Here is an 11,305-nt window from a genome sequence, read left to right as displayed (position 1 = left end):
CATGAATTAATAAAGTTCGAATAATGTTATTAATGGATCTTATTTTTCGCTCAGCTTTACCATTTTGAGGAGAGGTATAAGGACATGAGAGACGAAAGGAAATTCCATTAAGTTCACACATATTTCGAAAATTATTAGAGACATATTCTCCACCATTATCACACTGAATTGTTTTGATATCACGTTGAAATTGTGTTTTGATATAAGCTCGCAGTTTTTGAAAAATAGGATAAACTTGAGATTTATGTGAAATGGGGAATGTCCACAAAAAATTAGAATAGTTATCCAAGAATAAAACATAATATTTGTGACCTGTCGAGCTTAAAATGGGAGATGTCCATACATCACTATGCAGAATATCAAACGGTAACAAACTATTATTGATGGAATTTGTAAAAGGCAATTTAATGTGTTTACCAAGAGGACAAGAATGACAAAACTGAGAATGTAATTTACTTGGTTTATTACATTCAATCAACTTATTTTTGCTAAGAATAGATAAAACATGATCGCCCGGATGTCCTAGACGATTATGCCAAGTAGATGATGACAAAGCTGCAAATGTGGATGGTTGCTTGGCCTTATTTGTGATATTGTGGTTGGTGATAGGGTATAGATCGCCTTGGCTTTCACATCTCATGATAGGCATCCCCGTCTGAAAATCCTTCACAGAAAAACCAAACGGGTCAAATTCAATTGAAACTTTATTATCTGTAGTAAATTGACGAACAGATACTAAATTTTTAATTAAATTTGGAGCATGAAGGACATTGTTTAGGATAAGAGGAGGGTGGGGGGTTTCTAAATGTGTACTACCAAGACCAAGAATTGGAACAGAATGACCATTTCCAACAATGATTTTATTATTTTTGCTCAATTTAAAATAAGACGAAAGATTACCTTGCGAGGATGTCATGTGAGAGGTGGCTCCAGTGTCCATGTACCATGAGGGATCAGGCTGAGCAAGGTTGAGAGTGCTGAAAGCATTTGCAATGTCGGTTGGGCTAGGAGTGTTGACATTGAAAGCAGCCTGTTGAGGTTTAGGTCCAAGAATTCCACCCTGCTGTGCTTTAGGCCCATTATTAGGTTTGTTCCAGTTTGAAGTTGGGTAAGGGCACGGTGGATAATTCCAAGGACCCCATTGTTGCAAAGGTGGGATGTTCCATGGCTGCCACTGTTGTTGTTGCTGTCCGCGGTTTCCTCTCCCAGAATTGCGGCCTCCGCGGTTGTTCTTCTTGCCTCTGTTGCCACGGTTATTAGAATAAGATGGTGTTGGGTTGAAGGAGATGAGGAGTGGGAGTCGCGGGCGGCACGCTGGATCATGGTGGATTCTTCTAGCTCCAGCCTTGACCGTGCGGTGGCAAAGGTAGGGAGAGGATCATGTTGTTGTATGTAGGTAACAAAACCAGCATATGCATCTGTGAGCCCAGCTATCATTTTGAGAACCAGGCGCGTGTTGGAAACAGGAGAGTCCACGTTTGCAAGCTGGTCTGCGAGAGTTTTGAGGCGGGTGCAGTATGCTTTGGTGGAGGAAAACTCTTCCAGGTTTGTGTTGCTGAACTGGTTCTCTAGTTGCACAGCACGGGAATGTTTGTTGTCATTAAACATTGTGGCGATGCGGTTCCAGCATGCTTCAGCGGAATCATCAACAACAAGGATGGATTGAAGAATATCTGTTGTGACTGTTGCATACATCCATTGCAACACGACAGCATCGAGGCGATTCCACAGATCAGAATCAGTAGCCTTAAGGTCAGCCGATGCTTTGATGGCCTGTTCATCCGACGGCGGGATGATGTGATCAAGCACGTTCTGAACGCGTGCTTGCACCTTGAAGAGAGCAGACCATGAGAGGTAGAGGTTAGTGTCATTTTCCAACGTTATAGGGATGATGGTTTTGACATTATTGATGGCGAAAGCGGAGTGAAGTTTTGGAGCCGCCGTTGGAGGAGGGACAGATTGAGTGACTGATGAATCTGCTGACATGGTAAAGCAGAAGAGGAAACGACGACAGTGAGAAGAGAAGGGTTAGGTTTGGATCGGAAGAGGTGATACCATGTAAGAATATGATTCTGTCTCTTTCATTGATATCAATTGTGAATAATATACAACCATTGCTGATTCTATTTTAGAAACTATTTGATTGCTAATCAATATAATTCATGACTAATCAATTGCTAATGAATTGCTAATGAATATTTACAAGTCAAACATACAATGAATCTAACAAGTTACACAAGGAAGGTTACCTTGATAATTATGATTATGAATCATATGAAACTTGTGAATCTTGTCTCAAAGGAAAAATGACTAAATCTCCATTTATTGGAAGTGGAGAGAGAGCTTCTGAATTATTAGGACTAATACATACAGATGTTTGTGGACCTATGAAAATTCAATCCAAAGGGGGGTATTCTTATTTTATCACTTTCACTGATGATATGTCTAGGTTTGGATTTTTGTATCTTATGAAACATAAATCTGAATCATTTGAAATGTTCAAAAGATTTCGCAGTGAAGTCGAAAAACAAACCGGTAAAAGCATTAAAATGCTTAGATCCGATAGAGGGGGAGTATATCTTAGTAATAATTTCATTGATTATCTAAAAGAGAATGGGATTCTCTCACAGTGGACACCTCCAGGTACACCACATCACTATATGTATCATCTATATATGTAATTTAATAAATGAGACTTATTAATCTTTATCCAATAAAGACTATCACATATATATTGATCTATCCGAATTATTGATGTCCTACTCACAATAATCATACGATCAAGAACAATTTAGATTAAAAATAATAAAAGACTTGTTTCTCATTATCATAATCTCTATCATGATAACAAGTCTATAGTTTTAATCAAGGACGTTATCAAATTAACTATTTCACTAAACAGTAAACAAGATAATGAATATTTATTAAGTCTAAAATTGGTTACATAATTGATTGGATCTTGGGCATCTCCAACAATCTCCCACTTGCACTAGAGCCAATCAGTCATGTATTTCAATCCTATTCCCCACTTGTGCGAGCTAAAAGAGGAAGTGTATATGACACAACCTGAAGGGTTCACATCCATGTCTGATCATAACAAAGTATGCAAGTTGCAACGATCAATCTATGGATTGAAACAAGCATCTAGAAGTTGGAACATTCGTTTTAACAATACAATTGAAAAGTTCAATTTTGTTAAATGCGAAGAAGAACCTTGTGTTTACAAAAAGGTAAGTGGGAGCACTATCATTTTCTTAGTGTTATATGTCGATGACATATTACTTTTTGGAAATGATATACCAGCAATGCAAAGTACAAAGGTTTGGTTATCTGAACAATTCTCCATGAAAGACTTAGGGGAAGCAGCCTATATCTTAGGAATAAAGATTTATAGAGATAGATCTAAAAGGTTGCTTGGACTCTCTCAGTCTATTAGAATATGTCTAGATTCATTGTATGTTTGACTTGTAAATATTCATTAGCAATTCATTAGCAATTGATTAGTCATGAATTATATTGATTAGCAATCAAATAGTTTCTAAAATAGAATCAGCAATGGTTGTATATTATTCACAATTGATATCAATGAAAGAGACAGAATCATATTCTTACACATGATAGCTATCTTTGGCGCAACCTCTTGTGTTCTCTATGTTTTTTTCGTGGTAAGGGAGTTCATGTTCTTTGTTCTTTCTTTCTTTCTAATATATTTTCTTTATTTATTTATTTAAAAAAATCGGTGATGGGGAAGTTATATTAGTTGTTAATTAATTATATTATTGTTGTTTCAGATTTTTTACCTTGTCAAACAATTCAAAGAAGATTGAGGAATGAATGAAGAAGATTGAGGAGTGACTGAAGATGTTCAAATTTACATATTAGTTACATTTTTAGGAGATATGATGATGGAAATGTCCTTTTCTTCATCTTTTATTTTCTTTTTTAGCTACTTAGTAGCGTTGAAGATTGTGACAGTCTTTTTTCTTTGTTTTGGGGGATTATGTGAATGTGATAGTCATATATTGTATTTTTTTTTGTTATTAAATAAATAAACTGTTGATCAGTAATTCAAATGAAAATTAGCTGATATATTTTGTTCTTAAATTAGCTGACTATATACGTAGGTAAATTTTGATCTAATTATATTTAGAACTAGAAGGTATATTTATAATTTTAGTTAGAATGTGTGTGTGAGTGTGCGTATATAATACTAGATCAAATTTTGCATAATTTTCTTTGCAAGGTGGCAATTTTTAATTTATCAAAAAATTAAAAGGTATGAACAATCAGATTTTATAATGCACGTTGCTTTCCACAATCTGGTTTTTAGTTTATACTATTATTGGATTTGACAAAATGCAATAGTTTGAGCCATGGCCAATCTTAGCCACACTCTTTGTTTACGAAAAATTTAGGTCCTACCCTAAACTTGTTGGAACCTATTTCTATTATCGCAAAGTTGAATTTGAATTTTTTAAGTTGGCTTTAGTGTTAGTTTTATTTTGATATATCTTTGATTAGGCTCCTAGATATTTTGATGATGTTTATTGTTCTTTTTATATTGATTAGCATATGTTATAGCACCTAGCAATCCATGTGCTTATGGTTCTTCAAACTCAAAGTGTCTTATGTGTCAAGTTTCATTTTGTGGCAAAACTCATTTTCCATCCCTTTGAATATTGGGGGGGGGGGGGGGGGGGGTGAATTGTGTTGCCTTTTTCTGAACTTTTCTAATTGTTTATGCACTGGTCAGAGTCTGACTTAGAGTCTAATAGCAGCGGATATATCAAAAACACACGGGGAGGGGGGGGAGCAATTTATGATGGTTTATCCTACAATCTAGCGAAAATTTCCGAGAAGTTATTAGGGTAGAGTAGGTATAATTTATTTTGAGAAGATGAAACGAGTGCAGACTGTTTCAAATAGATGGATTAGGAGAAATCTTAATTGGGTTGCACATGCTACTGCCAAATGGGCAGAGTTTGAACAAAATAAGATTTGGTATTGTAATTTTCCAACCCCCATTTTTACTCATATCCAAAAAGATATGAGCGCTATTACCAATCAATAATATTGAATTTTATTTGTCAAAAAAAATATATTATTCAAAAATGTCTGTCTCTTTCCAAATAAAAGTCCAATTACCATAGATTAATTATTAAATTATTAAAAAACTAAAATGATACAAGTTATCTCATAATTTAAAAATGAAGGAAAAAACATGAAGACAATAATGATCTATGATATTTTGTAATATTAACTTTTAATATATTTTTTTTTGAAGAATCAAAAATGAATTATATTACCAAGAACAGCGTGATTGTTTAAGCACAAGGCGTGCCATAACAATTACGACAATCAACAACCTGTCAAAATTACAACAAAATCAATCGATGCCCATACAAACAAGCGGGCTCGACCACCAACTATGTGTGCCAAATTGAAAGACCACATTACAATCTTTCAACCACCACAAAGTATGTGATTTTACTTTATCTAACAAAAGTGGTATAGAACTTTGACGGTTCCTAAATAACCTGTCATTCCGTTCATTCCATAAAGCCCACACACACTGAAGCCAAATCAAATGAAATAAGGATCGACGGAATTTCAGGCCACCTGCATATTCAATAAATTGCAAAAAATGATCTGAAATAACTAGAGAATCTACCCCTACGACACAAAGCCATGCCCGCACCAACGGCCACAATGCACCGAAAATTGGACAGGACAAAAACATATGATTCACATCTTCAACATGCCCACACCCCGTGACACAAAACCGAGTCTCCACAGATATAATGCCACGATCTGCCAAATTTGATTTTGTAGGTAAACGATCCCTCAACAGCCTCCAAGCAAGGATTGAAACTTTTAAAAGAACCTGTTTATGCCAGATTAACTCCAAATTTTGATGAACTTGAGGTTGTTCCTGTGATGTCAACATGTCATATACACCACGAACAGTATAGCCTCCAATCTGATCCGGTAACCACAACAACTTGTCAGTTTCTGTTTCTTGCAAAAAGACTGTTAGTAATAAATCCCTACACTCCGCTAACAAGCCCTCCTCCCACACCCATAAACGACGGCGCCACTGCCACGCCCCCCCACCATCCTCCACCCCCAACAAGAACATGTTCCTCACCGTGATAACTTTAGTGACAGCTAAGTCATATAGCTGCCTAAAGCGCTCGCACAACGGAACACTACCACACCAACAATCTCGCCAAAAATCGGTATCGGCTGCATCCCCCACCCTCCTCCTAACACAATCAGCAAACCAACCATTTCCACCCTCACCTATCCCATCTCTAATCCGGACTATCTCCCTCCACCACGAAGAACAACTCCGGCCCCCATCCTCCAAACCACCATCTGCCACACCATACCTAGCTACCAACACCCTACGCCACAACCCATCCCTATCAACTAACAACCGCCAACACCATTTCCCTAACAACGCAATGTTAAACTCTCTCAACCTCCTAACACCCAACCCTCCATACTCCTTCCTCAAACACACAAAATTCCAACCAATCCAAGAAATTTTTCTTTTTTCCTCACTACCCCCCCAAAAAAATTTATTTAACAAAGATTCAATGGAAGTGATTATACCTGACGGAGCTTTGAAAAAGGAAAGTGCATAGACAGGAAGCACAGTCAGGACGGATTTGAGTAGAATCAGGCGATCACCAAATGAAAGGAACCGACTATGCCAACCAGACAATCTAGATTTAATACGATTAACAACAGGCTCCCAAAATAATAACCGGCGCGGATCGCCCCCAATCGAAAGGCCCAAATAGAGAAACAGAACTTTACCCACTTTGCAACCCAACACAGAAGCCGCTTCGGACAACCAAGATGCATTAATATTGACCCCAACCAGAGAGCTTTTATGGAAATTAACTTTCAACCCAGACATCGCCTCAAACAAAACCAGACCAGCCCTCAGAGCACGAACATTCGCCCAACTTTTATTCCCTATCAAGAGGGTGTCATCAGCAAATTGAAGGTGGGACACTACTACTGGATTAGCGCCCCCACTCTGTAACCCGTAAAGACATTCGCTTCAACCAAAGCTTTCATCAACACATTCAAACCTTCTACAACTAACAAAAATAAGAAGGGAGATAGAGGGTCACCTTGACGTAAACCCCGTTCAAGAGGAAACTCATCCGTAGGGCTACCATTCACTAAAACTGAAGCTGTGGCGGTACAAACACATTCTTTAATCCACTTTCTCCACAACGTCGGAAACGACATGCTAACCATCACCTCCTCAAGGTACCCCCAATCCACAGAATCATACGTCTTTTCAAAGTCTACCTTGAATAACAAAAGATCCTTCTTGGATTTACGAGCCTCATCTACCACCTCAGTGGCTATCAGGATACCATCAAGAATTTGCCTGTTTTTAACAAACGCAGATTGAGCCTCGGACACAACACTACCAATAACCTGTCTCAGCCTATTTGCTAGAATTTTTGCCAAAATTTTATAAAGACTCCCCACCAGCGAAATAGGTCTAAACTCGTTCAAGGATTGACGGCTCTCAACTTTAGGAATAAGAGCAATGAATGTAGAATTTATACCTTTCGACAACTTCCCATTCCTATGAAACTCAGTAATAAATCGCACAATATCATCCTTCATCTCGTTCCAAAAATTCTTAATAAATCCAAAATTTATACCATCAGGACCCGGACTCTTAAAGCTGTCGCATTCCCACACCGCTGACTTAATTTCATCCACCGAAAAAGGTCTAGTCAAGTTACCCATTTCCACACCCGAGAGTTTTTTTAATATATTATATGTTATATTTTGTATATTTTTTTACGAATGTTATATTTTGCATATTATCTCGTAGTTTTATAATATAAGTAAAAATATAACTTTTTACTATCATGAATTGGATCAATCAAAATTCGATGCAATCTAAAACAAATTTTATTGCATTTTATGAATTTTTTTAAGGGTCTCATCTAAAGCGAATCGTGGTTGTTTGCTTCTTGGATTATATGATCTTTTGATTTTAAAATGATCCAAACTACACCATAAAAACGACACATGTTGAATCCAATTTAGCTTATAGGTTTATTATTATGAAAATTCAATCAATGTATTTTTGAATAATTGAAAATTGTGAAAGGACCTTCCAATATTTGTTATAAAATGGTCAATACACCAAACGGAAAAGAAAATAGATCACAGAAAGAAAGAAAAAAAAATCAAAATGGTGAAAACATATTAAGGTTAAAAATAATAAACAACAATTATTCTCACTTCAAATAATAAATAAAAACAATAACTTGTAATAAATTATTCAAACATGATAAATACTAGAAGAAAAAAAAAAAACATAAACACTATGGCTAAGTCACTTATTTGAGCTAAAGAAGACTTCTTGGAGCTAAAGAAAAGTACAAATGCAAGGATAAAAAACTTTAATTTCTTGATACACATATTATATATATTATAAGTATAAGTTCTTGTTTTTTTCCCTCAAAAAAAAAAATTCTTGTTTTTATTAATTAAGGAACTTGTGTTTGTGTTGCCCAAAACACAAAAACAAGGGTCATTGTGTCCAAGTAAAAAGGTGTTGGTTGCTAAAATAGACCTTCATAAAAATGAGTGGGTCTATTATTCAAACATGATATATATATATATATATATATATATATATATATATATATAATTAATTACACATGAATAGAAGGCAAGCATGCAACAACAAGCTACGTCTCTAGGGATTTTTGTATATAGCAATTTTTTTTTTGGCTTACGCACCAATTTCCGACCCACCAAAGGTGGACGACTAATCCGGCTCGTGCATAGAGGCATGCACACTAACCAAGCGTTGTTTCCCTGGGAATCGAACCCGATGTTCCCCATATACGTTTTTAGAAGGAGCTCCTTGCCACAGGAGCCCAAACAACTTGGTTTGTATAGCAATTTTTTCGTTGCCAATAAAATGTCAAATACCTTGTATAAACTACATAGTTACGTAGGAATATTTAACTTAGCAGCGCTCTCACTTGCTTCGTCTCACTTCCTAATAGTGTGGATCAATTGCCATTTGTACCCATTCCTCAACTGATTCTGTTTTTCTAAGTGTATTGCGACATATCGTATTTTAAATCATATCACATTGAAAGTCACTATGGCTCAAAAACAACCACCATCTTCATCGGATCCACCACCACCCGCATCCCATTCCAATGCACCACCATCTTTATCGCAGCCACGACCACCACCACAATATTTATTCCATCGAACACTATCTACACCGCAGCTACCATCCCAATCCAATGCACCATTTTCAACGCAGCGACCACAACCACCATATCAGTTTATTACACCATCATACTCGTCGCAGCCATCACGACCACCATATCATTTTAGTCGACCATCATTTTCGTCGCAACCACCACAACCAGCACATTATTCTTTTGTACGATCTTCTTCATCGCAGCCAGCACGACCACCATATTATTCTATTACACCATATTCGTCGGAACCACCACAATCATCCCATTCTAATATAGAACAAAGTTTCATCCCACCACGATATCGTTCTTCAATGTGGATAACACCATCTAGATCACAATCACGATCACCATCACCATCTGATGAATCATATTCATCGAAGGCATCAAAAATAAAAGATTACATCTGTATAGCCATAGCCGTAACTTCTTGTGTTATCTATATGACTTACATCGTACGTGAGTTCATTTTCTTTTGTTCATTCTTTATTTCTAATATATTTATTTATTTATCTTCTATATATATAAATAAATATAAAGAATTGGATGATAGTGAAGTTTAATTATTGTTGTTTCAGGTGTATTTAATCATCCATGATGTAATCAGAGACATAAAAACTTGATATGCAACTTCAAGAATGAGGAGTGATTGAAGATGATCAAGCGATTGAAGTTTAATTATTTCCTTTCCCTTTGCTCAAATTTATATTATTATTTTTTTTTTGACAACAAAATAAAAAATTACATATTAGTTACATTTTTAGTGGATATGATCTTTCTTTTTCTTTTATTTCCTTTTTAGCATTGGAGAAGCCTGTAGTAGCTTTTTTTTTCTTTTTTAGCTCATTATGTACAAGGGATCTGTTTGTACAAAAAAAGGATGAAACTTTTTTCTTTTTTAAATAAACAAAGGTTGATCCGTTCAAATAAAAATCGTTGATATATTTTGTTCTTAAATTAGCTGATTATATATGAAGTCCTTTATTTTTTAATGGAGAAATGAACTTTATTAAATAAGCGAGAGAAGTAATCAATTGAGAAAAACATAGAAATGAAGTCCTTTATGTTAGATTGATGATGGTGATAATAAGAAAAACATATGAAAGAATGCTGTCTTGACTAATCAATTGAGAGTGTGTGTTGTGTATATAGTGAATAAATAAATGCTTACTTATTTTGAATTTCAAGATAAAAACAAAGATTGATTGTAGCCTAGCTACATTACAGCCCTAACAAACATATTAGTGTTTCATGATGGATTACATGTTTTGTGATTACGCTTAGTTTTATATCAATATTTTTTTTTGAATCAGCTAATATTAGTTTTTGATTCATCGATATTTTAGTTTTTGTATTTTGAACTTGCATTTCATTAATTATGCAAAACTTAAAATCAATAAATTTTTTGATTTATTACAAACCATGAAAGAATTATGCACTATGGATGTTTGAAATTGTTTTAAATTATTTAATAGGACTTTTGTTGGAAGACAAGAAAAAATTGAAGTTAGGAAGAGTTGATAAGTGTCAAATTTACTTAAAATCTAATTTATTACTAGGGCATTTGTCAGCTTGTTTTGCAAGAAATCTTATAAATTTTCCCATTTTCTTCGTAAATATTAGATACAGTAATGCTATATATCGCAAGAGTTTTCTCGCGAATACCTCAAGAAAACAAAAACTGCAGTTGTAGCAAAAAAATAAAACAAAAAAAAAAAAGGTCCCACATACCAAACATGAGAGTTGCCATAGCAAAAGAAATAGCGGTCGTTATGTTTTTTTGAAAAAAAATTCCCTAAAAACAACATTTTCCTATTAGATAACTAGGTTTTGAGTTCTCTCAAAAAAAAAAAAAACTAGGTTTTGAGTATTTTGTTATGATGTTCCAAGAGAAAAATAAAAAAGTTATTTTGTTACTAAAGCAAATTACGAAGCGTGTAACTATACCGACAATTCTTTAAAAGTAACATAAAAATCATAATTGCTTAGTGGTGATATCCCTAAACCTATTTTTCTAAATATGAAACAGTTGG

General features: G+C 35.1%; 1 protein-coding gene and 1 long non-coding RNA gene across 3 annotated transcripts; one reads left to right on the top strand and one right to left on the bottom strand.

Annotated features, from left to right (window-relative positions):
* Positions 1-357: 357 nt before the first annotated feature.
* On the bottom strand, positions 358-2,214 carry LOC146921786 (uncharacterized). Of its 2 annotated transcripts, none has more exons than XM_085715075.1 (2): positions 901-2,214; positions 358-664 (listed from the first exon to the last, which is right to left on the bottom strand). In XM_085715075.1, the coding sequence occupies exon 1, from the start codon at positions 1,984-1,986 to the stop codon at positions 913-915; it is 1,074 nt and encodes a 357-aa protein (XP_085571201.1). In that variant the 5' UTR covers positions 1,987-2,214; the 3' UTR covers positions 358-664; positions 901-912. The 2 variants fall into 2 exon arrangements, with proteins under 2 accessions (XP_085571201.1, XP_085571202.1); XM_085715076.1 differs by having other exon boundaries at positions 358-655.
* Positions 2,215-9,086: 6,872 nt separating this feature from the next.
* Positions 9,087-10,229, top strand: LOC146921785 (uncharacterized). Its single transcript, XR_015010800.1, has 2 exons — positions 9,087-9,727; positions 9,851-10,229. It is a non-coding gene; the product is annotated as an uncharacterized LOC146921785 (long non-coding RNA).
* Positions 10,230-11,305: the final 1,076 nt, after the last annotated feature.

Source organism: Medicago sativa, chromosome 5 (genome assembly GCF_051527215.1).
Source record: "Medicago sativa cultivar Bolivia chromosome 5, Bolivia_mono, whole genome shotgun sequence".
In the NCBI taxonomy this organism is placed as follows: Eukaryota; Viridiplantae; Streptophyta; class Magnoliopsida; order Fabales; family Fabaceae; genus Medicago; species Medicago sativa.
Note: the sequence above shows the minus strand (reverse complement) of the source record. Positions and strands in the feature narration are given on the sequence as shown.

Excerpts from the sequence above, each read along its gene's own strand:
- LOC146921786 (XM_085715075.1), bottom strand. The coding sequence starts at position 1,986 with ATGTCAGCAGATTCATCAGTCACTCAATCTGTCCCTCCTCCAACGGCG.